This window comes from Triplophysa dalaica, chromosome 2, assembly GCF_015846415.1.
Source record: "Triplophysa dalaica isolate WHDGS20190420 chromosome 2, ASM1584641v1, whole genome shotgun sequence".
NCBI classification, from domain to species: Eukaryota; Metazoa; Chordata; class Actinopteri; order Cypriniformes; family Nemacheilidae; genus Triplophysa; species Triplophysa dalaica.
In genome coordinates, this window is record NC_079543.1 from 3738582 (window position 1) to 3757269 (window position 18688).

General features: G+C 36.6%; 1 protein-coding gene across 3 annotated transcripts; it reads left to right on the top strand.

Moving 5' to 3' along the window:
• The first annotated feature begins 893 nt into the window (after positions 1-893).
• LOC130414289 (NACHT, LRR and PYD domains-containing protein 12-like) lies at positions 894-18395 on the top strand. 3 transcript variants are annotated; one of them, XM_056740125.1, is made up of 12 exons: positions 894-1121; positions 1273-1428; positions 1810-1857; positions 2011-3820; positions 5948-6121; positions 6554-6727; positions 7658-7831; positions 9295-9468; positions 11768-11941; positions 13259-13432; positions 14935-15108; positions 17589-18395. In XM_056740125.1, exons 1-12 carry the CDS (start codon positions 1091-1093, stop codon positions 17659-17661), a joined length of 3336 nt encoding a protein of 1111 aa, XP_056596103.1. In that variant the 5' UTR covers positions 894-1090; the 3' UTR covers positions 17662-18395. The 3 variants fall into 3 exon arrangements, with proteins under 3 accessions (XP_056596103.1, XP_056596110.1, XP_056596118.1); XM_056740132.1 differs by having other exon boundaries at positions 1273-1338; XM_056740140.1 differs by lacking the exon at positions 894-1121 and having other exon boundaries at positions 1284-1424.
• The last annotated feature ends 293 nt before the right edge of the window (positions 18396-18688 follow it).

The following is an 18688-nucleotide window of genomic DNA, read 5'->3' on the forward strand; positions in this document are numbered from 1 at the left end:
AACCATTGCTGAACTGTACCGCATACCTGACTTGAATGTGTTGCGCAATGCGCAGGTGAGATGAACGGGGAGAGCAGGCAGTGGACCAAACCACTGTGAGAGGCAGGGGAGGGGCACTCAACAGTTTTTAAACGCATTTTTTGTTTTCTTCTAATTACACATTTTTTTCAGGTAAACATAAATATATTTATGTTAAAAGAGAATGCGAGTTTAATTGATCGAGGGGGGGCAACCCTCGGATGGCCCCTCCGCCCCCCCCTGGGATTTACGCCCGTGTGAGCTAACATGGCACATTCTGACGACGTCGCCAATTCGTCCCCATTTGGTTTAAAATGACTTTGTGACCACGTTCTGAGGATGTCGTGGAAACGATTATGACAGATGGGACAGACACTGTCTTATGCAGATAAGATGTGTTTGCAGGATGAGATGCCGTATGGGTTTACTCGACATTGTGTCAGCTTGAGTTGAGCGGAATCACACATTGAAGTCAGATTACTATACTTCAGAGCTATATTTCAACAGTTTTTTGCTCTCTTTTTAACTTAACAGAAGAGAAAATGTAAATATTTGTGTAAACTCTTTGTCTTGAGCCAGTGAAATATTAAATGAAAATAAAAAAAAATCACATACTCAAAACTAAAATGCATTTTTGTTGTTTCTGCAAAATACCTCGAACAAACAAACATTACAGTTGTGCATTTTGTAAACAATTGCTAAGACATGTCAGTGCAAGCAGTCTTCAGCTAAGACAACCCAATCAGTATAGAAACCAGAGATCCTGAAAAACCAGTTTCAGTTGTTTTCCTGATGTTTTTTTTAGAAAACACACCCATAGTTTTTGTACATAAAAGCAAAGTGAAAGGAATATTAGTTGCTCAGTTCAACCTGACAGGAGAAAGATCCACAAATGCCAACATTTAAAATGTTTAGTAACTATAACGACAAGGTTACTGACCAACATTTAATTAGATTGCTTTAAGATTCACAATAGTTTTGTGCTTATTCGCGAAAAATCATGAATTAAGCACTCATTTTCTCATTTAAGCCTGATTTGGAGTTTACAGCAGTTTAAATCTTGTGAAGGACGATGGCATCTCCTCAGCTTCAGGAAACACTGGGTGAGTTTTAAGAACACAATCTTAGAAGATTTAAGTCTCATTGAAAACCAGATGGACCGATTTCAGTTAGAAAACAAGTAAAAGGAACATTAAGAAGATTCTCAAGTAAATTATTCTCTTTGAATTTAATACAATTTTCTCTCTGCTGCAGTGCAAGATGCTCCAGTCCAGATGGACAGCTCTTCGTCTCGCACTGAACTCAATGTTGAGTTCAAAGGTGATGGAAATGCAACTTTAAATGCTCCAATACTCACTAATAACATCATATCAGGACCAGTAAACATCAACTATAACTTAAACCGTGTAGGTAATGTGAAGAAGTGTTTCTGTAACTCTTAACCAAGTAATAAAGATAAGTCAACAGTCTTTTATTACCAGTAAATTAAATTTAACAACCCTGATGTTGTACAAATAATGCAAACAAAAAGAATAAAAAAATGTTACTTTATTTGTGTCTGCTGTCAAACTATGTATGTATGCGTTTCTCATGAAAGTCAGTAAAAAGCCAGAAACTGTTTTAAGACTGGAGAGACCAAGACAACGTGACAATAGATATATAGAGTTTTGGGTGATTCTGTAATCAGAGATATATTTTTCATTTAAAAAAGTTGAGGGGAAAACTGGCAGAACTGCTATACACAAACTACACATATGTTTTCCATTCTGTATTCTCCATTTATTTTCACAGACCAACAAGAATCCTCAGAGACAGCTGGAAGACACACAGAAAAACAAGGTGCAGCAGCCGTCTTTACAGCTATCTCACAAATTATTTTGGAACTGGGTATAATTAAACTAAATAAAAAGATCATACAGTGAAATTCACGAACTAGTAAATACTGATTTTAAAAACGTTTGCTCCCTCATCTTTTCTCTGTTCCTTAAACAGATGATTTATTGCTGCAAGAATTTTTGAAAAGTCACAAATCCAATATGAAGCAAAAGGTAGAGCATATTTTGGATCTCAAAAAGGAAGAAGAAACTTATCTCAAGGATGTTTACACAGAGCTCTTCATCACAGAGGGTGATATTAAAGGAGTGAATGAAGAACATGAGATTCTACAGATTGATGAAGCTTTAAAGAGCAAAAAACAACAGGACAGTCCGATCCACTGCAACGATATCTTCACTTCATTGAGACAAAAAACAACAAAGAGAAAGATTGTTCTGACCAAAGGCATCGCTGGCATCGGAAAAACCATCTCTGTGCACAAGTTCATTCTGGACTGGACTGAAGGAAAAGCCAATCAGGATATAGACGCCATGTTCCTGCTTCCATTCCGAGAAATTAATTTGATTAATCATAACAACAGTCTACATCAGTTTCTGAGTAAATTTTATCGTGAACTGAAAAAACTGGAAAAAACAAATTTATATAAGAAGTATAATCTTGCATTTATCTTTGATGGACTTGATGAGAGTCGACTGCCTTTCAATTTTCAAAGTGAAATGGTGACTGATGTTGATGAAAAATCAACTGTGGATGAATTGTTCACAAATCTGATCAGAGGTCATCTGCTTCCATCAGCTCTTGTCTGGGTGACCTCACGACCAGCGGCAGCCAATCAAATCCCTTCAGAGTATGTAGGTTTGTTCACAGAGGTGCGAGGATTCACTGACCAACAGAAGGAAGAGTACTTCACAAAGAGAATCAAAGATGAGTCTCAGGCCTCCAGAATTATCTCACACATCAAGACATCTCGAAGTCTCTACATCATGTGTTACATCCCTGTGTTCTGTTGGATCACGGCTATTGTTCTTTTGGAAACTCTTGAGAACACCACGGAGGACATTCCCACAACACTCACTGAAATGTACACCCATTTCCTGCTAATACAGATGAACATGAAGAACAGGAAACATGATACAAAAATCGAAAGGGACTATACCAAGTTGTTGGATTCAAATAAATCAATGGTTTTAAAATTGGCTAAGCTAGCCTTTGAACAACTGAAGAATGAAAACACAATGTTCTATGAGGAAGAGCTGAAAAAATGTGGTATTGATTTGAGTGAAGACTTGACTGAGTCCACAGGAATGCTCACAGAGATCTTTAAGAAAGAAGCTGGACTGCATGAGATGAAGGTTTTCTGCTTTGTGCATCTGAGCGTTCAAGAGTTTCTCGCTGCGCTACATGTGTTCCTCAGTTACCTCAACAAGAACCTGAAGGAGCTTACATTTTTCTTCAACCATGAACTTTGGTTCTGCTTCAAAAAAATCCTGAGAAAAGTTACTTTGCATGAATTACTCAACAATGCTGTTGATAAAGCAATGCAGAGTGAGAGAGGACATTTAGACCTTTTCTCGAGGTTTCTTCTGGGCATTTCACTGGAATCAAATCAGAAACTGTTGAATGGTTTGTTTATGACTGAGAACAGTACAGAGAGCATCACAAAAGTTCAAGAACACATTAAACAATTACTAAACAACAACAACAACATCTCAGCTGAAGCTTCAGTTAACCTGTATTACTGCCTACTTGAGCTAAAAGATAAATCATTACATGAGGAAATCCAGCGATACCTGGGTTCAGGCAGAAATTCAAGAACAAAACTCTCAGCTTCAATGTGTTCAGTGTTGACTTACACACTGATGATGTCAGAGGAGGTGATGGATGAGTTCAACCTGACGACGTACAAAACATCATATTCAAACTACATGAGACTAATCCCAGCTGTGAGATGCTGCAGAAAAGCCATGCGAGTATTTTCTATTTAACCACATAATGAACTTTTAATAATTTATATGATTTTCATTCATACCAACCACTGCAAACATATGTTATATATCTGACTCCACACCTCTCAACACAAGGGCATGTCATCAGTATTGTAAAAGACCACCCATTGGCCCAACCACGGAATCCAATGTCGTGGATGAAGGGATCATGTGTTCTGCTTCGCAGCGATTATTATTTAAGAACTGTTACTATTTAGTTCAATCTATATGACTCCGTGGTTAAGACTGATCTGACTGCAATTTTAATATAAAACTTGTATAACATTTCAAATGTATCTGTTGATCCAAGTTAACTTCTCTATAAATCTCCATACTTTAATATTGATCATTTATAGTTATTCTTTTGATTGGGCCCCAAATTCGCTCAGTCTCATGCCGGCCGGGTTCATGGATCTCACGGACACAAAACGGTCAGTTTTGATCTAGTCAGAGGTTGCCGGGTAAACTAATATCAAGTTTGGCCGCGATATGCTTTCTCAGAAACATAGCACAGTTATTTTTCTCACGATCATGCAACGTGCTAAGCCAGATGATAGGTTGAAATCTGTAACATGTGAGCTTTAGTAATGCCCCATTTATAATTTAAAGTCTAGTCCATCCTATCCGAACACATCGATTTGCGGTAACAGAAGAGGTTTACATTTAGCAGACGCTTTTGTCCAAAGCGACTTACATTGCTTTATCCTATACATTTTACATAGGTATTTGCAATCCCCTGCGATCGAACCCACAACCTTGCGGTGTTAACGCAATGCTCGAACCACTGAGCTGCAGGAAAGCTGTAGGTTCCTTTCAATCTACTTGTAATAACAGACTTTGAAGAATTCAGATAATATAAACAATAACAATTTATTATACCAGGCAGGTACAACATTAATTAAAATCATAGAATGTGCATACAAAGACCATTCTAACTTAATAAGCAAAGATGATCAAAATAGTATAAAATTAAAAGCGCAAAGTTTATCATACCTGGCAAAATTGAGACACACAGTTGCAGTGTGGCAAGTTCTGGTTACAGATGCTTCAAAGTCAACACACACAGTTGCAGAAATATCCTCATCTGCGGTCAGCGCAATAAAGAAATGTATACACATTTGTAACAACTGGAGTGTCACGATCACAGGGATGGAAGAACCCAAGCGCAGGCAACAGTGGAGGGTTAAACAAAACAAGAATTTATGGTAAAATTAACTCAAACAAAAGCCCAAGATGGGGTGCAAAAATAGGCAGGACTAAACTTATAATTCAAAACAAGACTTCCCACATGGGAAAAAAAAAAAAAACGGGAAAACAAGATACCGTAGAAATAACAGATAACATGAACTACACTAACTAACACAGGAAAACGCATTTGACAAATAACTAACACTAACTAAACTAGACGTACTTGATAAGGTCACAGGTAAGAACAGTACTCTAAAATAATAAGAGACGCGGCGCAAAGGCATAGGAACATACACAACATATGAGGCACAAGGTACATACATACAACAAACAAGCACAGGACAAAGAAACATGAGGAGTATATAAAGGGGAAGAATCAACCAGAGATAGGTGCGGGGCATGAACTAATTAACCAGTAATAACGAGAGGAGAGGGCGGGAAACAGACGAGACTCAAGGAGAGTATGGAAGGCCACAAGGTCAAAAACGCATCTCCCCACATAAATCAGGGAGTCCTGTTGTGGAAGAACCATGAACCATGAACCATGACACTGGAGGGTGAGCAAATAAAGACAAACGGCTTTTGTGACAGATTATGAATTTGTACCTCACATGTAGCAAAGCATCATACTTGCTCTGTAGAAGTATCAGATCTTTTTCCACTTTGCTAAAATGTATCTTGACAGTTGTCATGGCTGAAATCACTTCAGCTGAAGAGAGGAAGTCGATCTTCTGGGATGGCATAAATTTAAAGCAAGCTTTTATTTTGGCTTAACTATTGCTCTAATTAAAGGTACAGTTCGTTTTTTGGGTTCTTTGCCACCACAACTGGACAATATTCCAACACATAAAAAGTTAATCCTATGTGCTCTGTGCTGCTGACCATCTGACACAGACACTCTGCTTCTATTCTCTGTTTAGATTGTCATACTGTAATCTCACTTCTGAGTCCTGTGAAAGTGTATCATCAGCTCTACAATCATCAAACTCTCCTCTGAGAGAACTGGACATGGGTCACAATGATCTACATGATTCAGGGGTGAAGATGATCTCTGATGGACTGAAGAGCTCAAACTGTAAACTGGAGATATTGAGGTATTTAACATATCTATGTGCGCCATAGATACAATCTATATTTTGTCGCCTTGGAATTATATGATTTTATCTGACATTTTTTTCAAAATTGAGAGTCATGTGACTTATTTTCAATATATAATGTTTTTCTTTACACTTTGTACATTTTGAGACATTATTAAGAAAACAAAAAGGTTTAATCTACAAAGTCAAATGGAATGCAAAAACTTTGAAGCTCTTAATCGCGAAACCTCTCAGAATGTGAGTAGAGCCTTATAATTTTTAGGCTACAATGTGCATCAGGGTCTATATTTAATAGAACTATGTTTATTCTGAGGTGCTAAAAGAACTGTATACAAAATAATACAATCTTTCAGATGTATAAGATGATTTCTAATGTGTATCTAATGTTACCGATCATTTCAGCTGCACTGTTCATGTGTGTGTTTATAGATTATATCGCTGTGAGTTGACAGAGAAAGGCTGTTGTGATATGACTTTAGCTCTGATGTCAAACCCCTCCCACATAAGAGAACTGGATCTGAGCAACAATCACCCAGGAGCTGAAGTAGTGAAGATGATTTCTGATCTACTGAAAGATTCACACTGCAGACTGGAGAAACTCAAGTATGTTGGATAGTAAGAGTTCAACTCAGTATCTTCAGTGTACAGGTGGAAAATAAGACACTCCGTTTTTCTCAAAGATAAATTGACCAAAATTATAAACGCAATACTTTTCCCATTTTTCATGAGCTGAACTCAAAGATCTAAGACTTTTTCTATGTACACAAAAGGCCTATCTCTCTCAAATATTGTTCACAAATCTGTCTAAATCTGTGTTAGTGAGCATGTCACCTTTACGGAGATATTCCATCCACCTCACAGGTGTGGCATATCAAGATGTTGATTACACAGCAAGATTATTGCAAAGGTGTGCCAGTAAAATGCCACTGTAAAATGTGTAATCGGGCGTCCGAAAACCAGTCAGTGTCTGGTGTGACCACCATTTGTCTAACGCAGTGCAACAAATCTCTTTCACATAGAGTTGAGCAGGTTGTTTTGAATATGGCAATAAACTTGCTGCTTTGCAGACCAATTTTATTTATGTCCCCAACGATGTCAAAATTCAATTTTCACCCTTGCAGACAACCCATACGATTCGATTCATCCTTGCAGAGGAGCAGTGCCAAAAAACAATAAGCATAAAGAAAATATATATTCAAGTACTCTGCAATAGAAATAGAAACAGATCCAAACAAAACAATTGTTGAATGTATGAAGGTAGTGTTTAAAATGAATGTAGAATGTAGAAATGTAGATTAGATGAAATAATCTGTTTTGGTTAATTTGATGAGAAATGTTTGAGTTCAAATTAAGAACTTCAATAGTGTTGATTTGTGATTGTAGAATTGATCTGAGCTCAGTTTGTGAGATTGAGATCTAATCTAATACAAATGTGACAAGTCTGACCATCAAATGAAAAACGGACAGCAAAAACACATGCCCAAAAGAGAATATTTTCCTCACACAGACACTTTCTTTCTGTTCTCTGTTTAGATTGAGAGCCTGTGATCTCAGTGATGAGTGTTGTGAAAGTTTATCATCAGCTATACAATCATCAAACTCATCTCTGATAGAACTGGACATGAGTGACAATAATCTACAGCATACAGGAGTGAAGATGATCTGTGACGGACTGAAGAGCCCAAACTGTAAACTGGAGACACTGAGGTACCTGATCTGATATTAAAACAGTTTAAAGTTAACTGCATTGAATCTGGAAACATTTGATATTCTGTGCCATGACTATAGCCTGAGATGCTAGAATGTCGAAAAGAATGAATAAAACAAACAAACTGATCCTCTGTATAATGTCATGTATTTATATTGATTCATTAAGTTATTATATGATTACATCTGAGGAATCACTTAAAGTCAAAACCATAAAACAAGCCGTCAACATCCAAGTGACAGAGTCTGTGAAATAAACATTTATATATCAGCAGGGATTTTGAGAGGTGGAGATATGTCCAAAAGGACTGAAGACTGACACTGAGATGTGTTTTTTTCTGAACAGGTTCAAACGTGTTGTGTGATTTATATATAAAAACCTTTTTTTTCATTGGGTGACATCAAAAGCAGCAGGTATTTGACTTGTTCGAATGACTTTTTTTTAACCTTTTTATGAAGCACTTCTTACTGTAATGTTGATATGTGTGATCACGGTGGAGTGATCACAGTTAACCCATACGATCAGATTAATCCGTGTCGACAAGCAGAGCCAAAGCACATTAAGTATAAACAAAATATTGACACAACGTATTTGCATTTTTTTATTTTAAACATGAAAAATATAATGTTATCATTGCATTTCTCTAAAGTTTCATTTTTCTCAGACCTTTCTCCTAAATTTTGGTTAGTGTAGTGTTTTAAATAGGTATGTATATAAAAAGTAGTTTTGTCCAGACTGTAGATGCAGTTGCACATACAGTAATAATATATTGTTTAAATAAGTCAAGTAAATGGCATTAAACTTGCTGCTTTGCAGACCAATTTTATTTATGTCTCCAACAATGTCAAAATCAAACGTACACCCTTGCAGGCAACCCATATGGTTGGATCAGTGCCAAAAATCAATAACCATAAAGAAAATATATCTTAAAGGCGGGTGTCCAATTTCGGAATTACGCTTTGTTTAGACAAAGTCGGGCCGAGTACAAAAACAACCTTGTAGCCAATCAGCAGTAAGGTGCCAGTGCAGAGGAGTGACATAAGTCAAGCCAAGGGCTGATGAAAGCAAAAGATGGGGGTAGGGGTGTGTCTGTTTTAATGATTTGAACATCAATAACTGATCATTGAAATCGGACACCCCGCCTTTAAAGTACTCTGCAATAGAAATAGAAACAGATCCAAACAAAGCAATTGTTGAAAGGTACTGTTTAAAATGAATGTAGATTAGATGAAACAATCTGTTTTCGGTTGATTTGATGAGAAATGTTTGAGTTCATATTAAGATCTTCAATAGTGTTGATTTGTGATTGTGGACTTGATCTGAGCTCAATTTGTGAGATTGAGATCTAATCTAATACAAATGTGACAAGTCTGACCATCAAATGAAAAACGGACGAAAAAAAAACATGCCCAAAAGAGAACATTTTCCTCACACAGACACTTTGTTTCTGTTCTCTGTTTAGATTGAGAGCCTGTGATCTCAGTGATGAGTGTTGTGAAAGTGTATCATCAGCTCTACAATCATCAAACTCTCATCTGATAGAACTGGACATGAGTCACAATGATCTACAGGATACAGGGGTGAAGATGATCTGTGATGGACTGAAGAGCCCAAACTGTAAACTGGAGACACTGAGGTATTTAAATGATCTGGTTGTATAAATGTAATGCACATCTCCAACTACAATAAAATAGTGGTCACAATTATGAAGGTTTATAGTTTCTTAAAACAGTTTCTAAGAATTTAAAGTTAACTGCTTTGAATCTGGAAACTTTTTATATTCTGTGCCATGACTATAGCCTGAGATGCTAGAATGCCGTTAAGAATTAATAAAACAAACAAACTGATCATCTGTATAATGTCATATCATGTTAACTTTATTTATATAACGAATTTTATAATATTAAGACCCATAGAAATCTTCAAGAATATGTTCAATGTTTTGTGGAAACAACAAAACTGGCATCGAGCTCAAAGAGTGCAGTAAATATACCATGTCATATACAGGTGCTGGTCATATAATTAGAATATCATACAAAATAAAGAAGTCATCAACTCTTTCCCACAACTAATGTAATTTAACACACAGTTATGGTTAAAGGAGACCTAATTTAACATTAAAACATGAGAGCCAAGAGCTCAAATAAAGCTAAAATCTCAGTAATGGGGATTTTTGGAGGTACAAAAGTGATACTGATTCAATGCAATGAACATTGAAAAATCATCCATTTTTAACCTTGATTCAATGATTGCTTGATTTCTTACTGCATTCAAATCATTCAACTCAGTTCATTTCAAGGAGTCTCACTTAATTTATTTCCATGTGTAAATTGAAACTAGTCTTATTTACTCAAAATTTCAACCAGTTTTAACTTTGTACACACTGGACATCAATATTAGACAATCAGGAGATGGCTTCATGCAAATCCGTAGAAACAACTACATTTTTGGCCCAAAGGGTGACTTCTTTTCAATGTAGGCCTATTTAATATTTTTGATGGGACTCGAGTGGACTCGGGCATAAATCGAATTCTGAACATGTTCGAGTATGAGTCGAGACTGAGTCAAAATGCACACAAGTCCATGACAAGACCAAGACCATTAAAATAGGGTCTCGAAACTGAGTTCAAGACCGAGTCCGAGTCTGAGTTTCGAGACTTCAGCACTGGCAGACATCCCTTTTCGCCAGGTGGCTCAACAAAGCGGAGCTTTACGAACTATACTGCTCCAACCTACATCACGCTTTGCCCCCAAACCAGCTTCCCAGAAGGGGACAACTCATTCACTAAACCAGATTTGAAAATCTCCATACTCAAGGCCGGTTTCAAGTTGCCCCAGCACGCTCTCAGCTAGCCTGAGTCCCCCTCCAGACTTCACAGGTACTGTTGAAGGTACTGAAGGTACTGAAGCATCCGCTCGTTTTCAGATGCATCCATCTTACGCTCTGCCATAGCAGACTTTACTATCCTGAAGCCAGTATCCCCATAGCGACTGTTTGAAGATAAACACCAGGTTCGGGCCCACTCCGGTGCGTGCGTCAGTCAGGAGGATAAAGAAAGACTGCGGAGAGAAGTAACACTATTATTACTTTTTGGTAATAAACGGTAACAAATAACAAACTACATCCCCAATAATGACTTGCACTTGGACTCCTCGGCCATATTGATTCCACCTACACCTGATCATCATTCCCTGGACTCTTTAATACCTCTGTGTTTGGTTCTGTTCAGAGCCAGGTCTTGTTGTAAATTCGTCTAGGTGTGTTATACTTAGTCAAGCGAAGTCTACTTTGACTTTCCATGGATGTAACCTATTGTCTCTTGAATTATTTACCTGTGGATGTTACCTGTTGGATTTACTCACCTGTCTGCACTTGGTTCCACCCCTGCAATAAACAAGTAAAGTATACTGTACTTCAGGTCCCCTGTGTGGGATCATTCTTATGTCATCTGGTAGTGTTACATGAATGTCCTGTTTTCCCGTTTGTAAAAAATACTTCTCTAGTAGTTTTAAAAACTGTTTTGCGACAAGATGTGGTCTAGTAAGTGGCAGAGCACTGTTTGTGGATTGTGTTTTGAATATTGTGCTTCCCTGCATTTCAGACATTCTGCCTAAAAAATATTTTTTCTGCACCTGGTGACTTGATTCTGACTTATTTCGTTTTTTATCTTTATTTATTAGAAAGGCATATTCTGTTCTAATTTAATTCTGTAAACTAATGTTTGAATGTTTTTTCGGTGTATCAATGTTGTGTTGTACTTTGCGCTGTACCCTTGTTGACTACCTGGTGTCTGCGTCTTGTCCCAAAACACATCAGTCAAATATAGGCAAGTCTTGACCATTCTGATTCGACTGGAAACTCTTAGTCAGGGACAACCCAACACAAAAGAGAATATTCTCCTCACACTGATGCTCTGCTTCTGTTCTCTGTTTAGATTTTCAGGCTGTACACTCGCTTCTGGGAGTTGTGAAAGTGTATCATCAGCTCTACAATCATCAAACACTCCTCTGAGAGAACTGGACATGAGTTACAATAATCTACAGGATTTAGAAGTGAAGTATATCTCTGATGGACTGAAGAGCCCAAACTGTAAACTGGAGATACTGAGGTATTAACAAATCTATGTATAAAATGTAATGCACATCTCAAATCACAGTAAAAAAGAGGTCATTATGTCTATATTTACAGTATGAAAACAAAAATGATAATTTTACCAAAACGCATACCAATAAATGATACAATTGTATGAATCTTTATTAATCATTTTCTCTGGTTAAACCACTTTAGCTGCTTATACAGGGGTTCAGTGGTGTACTAGTAGAAAAGATGATGGGGGTTTCCGACTAGAGAAACGAGAACGAGCGATAACCTAGTTGGAGGATTTATTAGGATTGTTACTGCATGTGTGAGGAATTTGCGTGCATTGTTGTATGGTATTCAATAAACAGAAAAAACAGAACACAGTAGGCTATTAAGTTATCTATTATAAACAATATAAACCAAATTTTAAAGTATTACAATGATACAAGGACATTGTGCAGTTTACAATAAATAATAACAACAAACCGGTTGCTGGAGGATGAACATGCGTGATACAGCTGGCATCAACTTAGGTTATAAACTCACTCGGGTTTGTATTAAAACAAAATAAAGGTATAAATATTACTCGCGCATCTAAATGTCACTACAGAAAATGCAATAATGAGTTAGCATCGGACCCACTACGATACTCAACATAAAATTAACGTACATTTAAAGTTAAAACGATATGAATGGTACAATACGTAGACTGTCAATAATACACAAGATTTACTTAAAGAAGTTGAAGTGTAAACAAAGAACTTACTTTTTAATCAATCAATCACTCACATGTTCTGATTAAGGCAACAAACATGCACGCACCAGTAGGGGGCATTATTGGACTTTCGTACACTGCTCACAGTTAAAATACAGTACAGTACTGTCTTTCTGTCATGATCATTTATGTAATCAGCAAAATGTTGTTGTAGTTATTTAAGAATGTGTAAATTATTGGAACAATATTGTTTAAAACCGATTGGTCTTGAGACCTGTTATAGACCGTTAAGAGCACTTTTCTGGGTTGCTCTGGAAGAACATCTATAATTTGTTTATAAAATAAACATTATACCAGAAAATTGTAAAGAATTTGTAACTAATGTAGAGTAGGCTTGGTACATGATTTTCAGGTAAAAGAGAGAACTAATGGTTGCCTTGTTTTCTGCAGTGAATGTTTTCAAATAAAAGCGGTGTTCCACTTTTTGCCTTTTGTTTCAGTCTCAGGAAATTGATATTAATAGATAATTGATAAAATTAATTGATTAATTGATAACTAATATGTTCATATTTAGACACTATATGTCGGCACCTACAGAGTTAAACCTGCTGTTTGTGTGTGTGTTTATAGACTAAATGACTGTGAGTTGACGGAGGAAGGATTCTCTGATCTAACTTCAGCTCTGAGGTCAAACCCCTCACACATAAGAGAGCTGGATCTGAGTAACAATCACCCAGGAGCTAAAGGAGTGAAGCTGATCTCGGAGCTACTCAAACATTTGAACTGCAGACTGGAAAAACTTGAGTATGTTGTGCAGTAAGCACATGTTTTGAATCTAAAATGTAGTACATGTAGACACGTATTATTTGTGTGCGTTTAATATTAAAGGGGGCATGAATCAAAACCACAATTTTAACCCGAGCTTTTGATATATAAGAGGGAATCACATACACGCGAACAAGTGTCAGAACTAAAAACGTTCTTGTTACTGAGATTACAACTATTGACACCAGGCTCAATGAACGCCTGGTTCTGGAATTCACCTATCTATGACGTGATTGCTAGGCTGAACACAGTCCCTACAGAAAGAATATCAACGACTACTTCTCTAGCCTCGCCCACTGGTTCAAGTGGTAAGCAAGCAATAAACGTGCTGTGAAAGATAGCTAAATATTGTGTCATCCCTGGTTGTGGAAGAACACAGTCGCTGCATAGCCTTCCTTCGGATTCAGACATTAGTAATGCGTGGTTAAAGTTTATTTTTAACATTAAAGACGTGCCAGCTCACGTGCGACAAACATGGAGCGTTTGTTTCGTTTCATTTCTCTGAGGATTCCTTCATCAACAAGGCACAGATCGGCACAGGATTTATAGAGCCTAAAATTAAAAGCTGTGCTGTGCCGTCAATATTAGAACCGATAGGAATGGCGCAGCAATCTTATGTAAGTACAACATTTTTGTATTATGCACTATTGCTTTGTCAGAGATCGCTTGATATGCCCTGAGCACTATTCGCACAAGATTAGTATTACCTTTAGACCTCTAGTCATTTGCATTAATTGCAGAGGTTGTCTAAGATTTGGTGGGCTCATATATAATTTTTCAAGGTTTTATTCAAAGTTTGCAAATGGGGCTGTTTTGAAGTATTTTGGTATTATTTCGGCTGCTGGGTGATATCCATAAGTTACCGGGAGTCTCCCGTTTGTTTATTTATCATAGAAACTTCTTAACATTTGAGATTTGTGATCGTATGTCCGTTTCGCGACCACTGGTCTCAAATGCTGACAGGTACGGAATCCAGCTATCAATAATGCGTAACCTAACGCTACATCTCTAACCAAATTCACAGAAGCCTCTAACCACGCAAGCCTCTATCGATCATAGCAGGCGTTAACTTTGAAGTCTTCATGGCGTAACGCCCATTCAAACCAGTGTCAACACCCGGTTAGAATATTGCATATTACTTAATGATTTTGATGTTTTTGAATGTAAAAACAACGCGAACTTCCACGTCCCAAGTGCATTCCAGAACCTGGTGTTCACGGAGCCTGGTGTCAATAACAGATGTAATCTCGGTAACGATGCTCTTTTAAGTTCTGATGCTTACATGATGTTCGTGTGACTGCGATTCCCTCTTATATAATAAAAAGCTTGGGTTAAAATTGTGGTTTTAATTCATGGCCCCTTTAAGTGATCGTTCAATGAAAATTCTGCCATCCTTTCCACACTCTCTTGTCACTTGGGTGAACTAGCAGTTTGTGAGCTTTTACATGAATTAAACCTGCTGTTTGTGTGTGTGATTATAGTTTACATTACTGTAAGTTGACCGAGGAAGGATTCTCTGATCTAACTTCCGCTCTGAGATCAAACCCCTCACACATAAGAGAGCTGGATCTGAGTAAAAATCACCCAGGAGCTGAAGGAGTGAAGATGATCTCGGAGCTACTGAAAGATTCGCACTGCAGACTGGAGAAACTCAAGTATGTTGTGCAGGAGGAGTGGTTTGTGTGTTATAAACAATTCTTTGTTTTTGATTGTAAATGAATGTACATTGTAGACACATATTATTTGCGTGTGTGTTTTAATATTAAGGCATTTGTTCCTCAGTCTGCACATTGCATCATAATGTCAACAAACCTATTGGTCGCACAGCTGTTACTGATAGGCCTACCAGTCACATGTGACTTAATAGACAATGGATGACTCTGTGCTGCTCTATATAGGTTTCCTGAGTTTTGAAATGGATCACACACCCAGTCTAAAGTAGCACGGGAACATTTTTAGAAAAAGACAAAAATTCATTGTATGGTTCAAATTGATCGATTTTCCTTTATGCCAAAAGTCATTAGAATATTAAGTAAAGAACATGTTCCATGAACATCTTTTGTAAATTTCCTACCTTGAATAAGGTAGGCCTACTTTAAAAAAAACTTTATCTTTGCAAATGGATAGCTTAATACAGCACCTCTGATTAACAACTTCAAAGGGAATTTTCTCTTTTTTGCTCCCTCAGATTATAGAGTTTTAAACTGTTGTATCTCCTCCAGATATGATCTTATCCTAACATACATCCATATAAAGCTTCGAAAAATTGACCCATAAGACTGGTTTTGTCGTCACATATTGTCTTTATCTGGTGTACTTTGTTTATAGAGTTTTTAAAATATGACAAAGTATACCAGAGCCTTAAAACCCAAGTGAAATTAAAAGGAAAGTTTTTTCCTGTACTGTAAAAATCAGATCGCAAAGACTTTAACTGAAGTAGTTTTGTAATTAGTGACTTGTAACTTGTAATGGAGTTATATTTTTACTCGGGTATGGTTTTCAGGTACTGAAAATTACATTAAATGTAAAAATTGTATTGATATGCATAGGGAGATACTGAGGTAATTAACTGACTTGTGTGTCAAAAGTAAAACAACAGTTTTGAGTAAAAATTTGTATTACAGGATTGTATACAAAAATGTCTAAACTCAAACAAAATGTAGCAGTCAAATCTATCTATTCGTGAAAATCCAGCGAAAGTCAATTGTGTGTGATGTGCTATTTTCTACATAAAATGATACTACACAGAGTAATGAACATGATAAACAGCCATGTCAGAGATTTCTTATATTTATTTTTTTGAGAAAATCCAATTTAAAGCTGAAACAAACTTGAACCATAATTATCCTTTCCATATGCAATATATCACATTAAAGCTGAGATTCTCCCATTTTAAGTGAAAGGACATATTTATAAGAAAACACTTTTGTAGTGTTGTAAAATGGGTCTATTTATTATTATGTGCATGTACAGAAAGCATTTTTAAACATGAAAACATATGGGGATACCACAAAAGCTTGATTTTTAGCTGAATAAACAAAACTGATCTGTATCATTTTATTAGTAATCTAAAACATAAGAAATTAAAATTCCCTGTCAGATTCGTCCAAGAAAACGTCTAGTTTATCATCGTCTGATCCTCTCGCATCATGCCGTGTCGAAGTCCATTTACGGAAGTTGTGACACTCGGTAGCCAAGTTCGCAACAGATACTTGCAGCTATTTGAGTTGTAGCAAAACCAGATGTTTCTGATATTTTGGCTGAATATTAATAAAAAATATTTGCACAGACAGAACGCAGCAAACGGCACAGGTTTCATGCCTTGAACCACACTGACCTGATTTTTGCTTATGCAATTTAATATTTTGGTCTGTTTTAATACTATAATAGTAAAAAAGTAGTTTCTAAAACTAATGATACAAGAATCATCAGGTGTTTTTGGGCCTAAAGTAAACAAAGAGACAATCAAAATCAATATTAAGGAAGCCCTGTTCCAGTATTGTTTTTCTTCACTGTAAAACTGAAATTTTCTGTTTGCTGGGGCAACATGATATAAGGTTGTTTCCTGTTAAATTGAAGGATATAAGAATATATAACTGTTTTTCCCATTTTTCTTGGAACCTGGAACTGTCTTTTTCTGGGATTGTACAGTTATTAAGAAATTTCAAAAAAATAAAATCGTGTTGAAAAAACAGGAATTGTCTGGGTTGTCAGATATAACAAAAATATCGTGTTTTTCTTGTAGATCTGCGGTTTATGGTTACGGTTTTTCTTACGTTTTTTCAAAAATACGTGAAACAATATCGAACAACTCCAGTAAAAATATATATATTTTTCATTTTAGATGGAAATTCCGAGAAAAAATTATAGAACATTTCGGTAAAATTACACCGTTTAAATAATAAAATGTAATGTCAATGAAATCATTAGTTTCAGTGTTTTTCATGTAAATATAAAAAATAAATCACATTTTGAATTCTATATCTTGAAGGTTGGGTTGTGGTGTATCATTAACAGCATCACAATTATTTTTATTTTAGCTAGGAAATCACAGGCGGGGTCACAATTTAAGGCACTGAAGGACGTTTAGTTCATCAGATCATCTCACCTTCACTCTTCATGTGTGTGTTTATAGAATAGCGTACTGTAAGATCCAGAGGAGGAAGGCTGTTCTTATCAAGACTGTTCTTATCTGGCCTCAGCTCTGAAGTCAAACCCTTCACACATGAGAGAACTGGATCTGAGCTACAATCATGCCAAAGATGAAGGAAAGAAGCTGCTCTCGGATCTACTGGAATATCCACTCTGCAGACTGGAGAAACTCCATTTACAAGGCTAAATTCACAGGCCCTGACATGTGGCAGGTCTTTTGAGATTCTAAAATGATCATTAAGGACCTGCCCGATTATTTCATGAATTTATAAACTGTCAGCCATGGACCTTCCTCCTTAAACAATTCTGATGTAATTTCTCCGCATTCAGCTCCTCCCCTAATCGAACTGACCTCATTTCATTCGGTAGTGTGGAGGGCTTTAGCACAAAGCTTGAACCAAGTCAAACTCTTGAGACAGAATGTCACCCAAAGTGAGAAAACCAGATGGCCTTAAAGATGGAGACACAAATTCCTCCAATAGAATTTCTCTCTCTCTATATCAATCACCAAGAATATGGTCTGAATATTTATACACATATTTCTCCACATTGTATGCTTGCCCCCATGTTATTCTGCCTCACCTATAACATAAAGGGACATGCGTGCTTAATTGTATTATCTTTATATTAACATTCTTGTCAAACTACAGGTCAGTATACTTATAATCCTTTCAAGTTTCATATCTAAATGTTTCACACTTCATTCCTTGCAAGATGGTTTATAGCACAGTAATGTATTGTAAATGCATTTTTCTGCATGAAATTTGTATTAAAAAAATGAATGTCACAAGCATTTTTTGTAGTTTTGCAAGAAGAAGTTAGCTTCACGTCATTACTTAAAGTGTTTTTGATTCTGAAATATTAAGCCAGAGATAATAGGATAATATCTACAGTACACATGGCCGTTCACAGCATATCTTCAAGTACTGTACGATAACAGAAGCATTAGTTTTGGCACAACACTGTTAGCAAATAAATTCATACGGTTTATTAGCTTGAGAAAACCGGGATTTATAGTTTGTTACTTCGTTAGTATGAATAAGCACAATGTCTCATGTACAAATTAACTGTTCCCTAGAGACT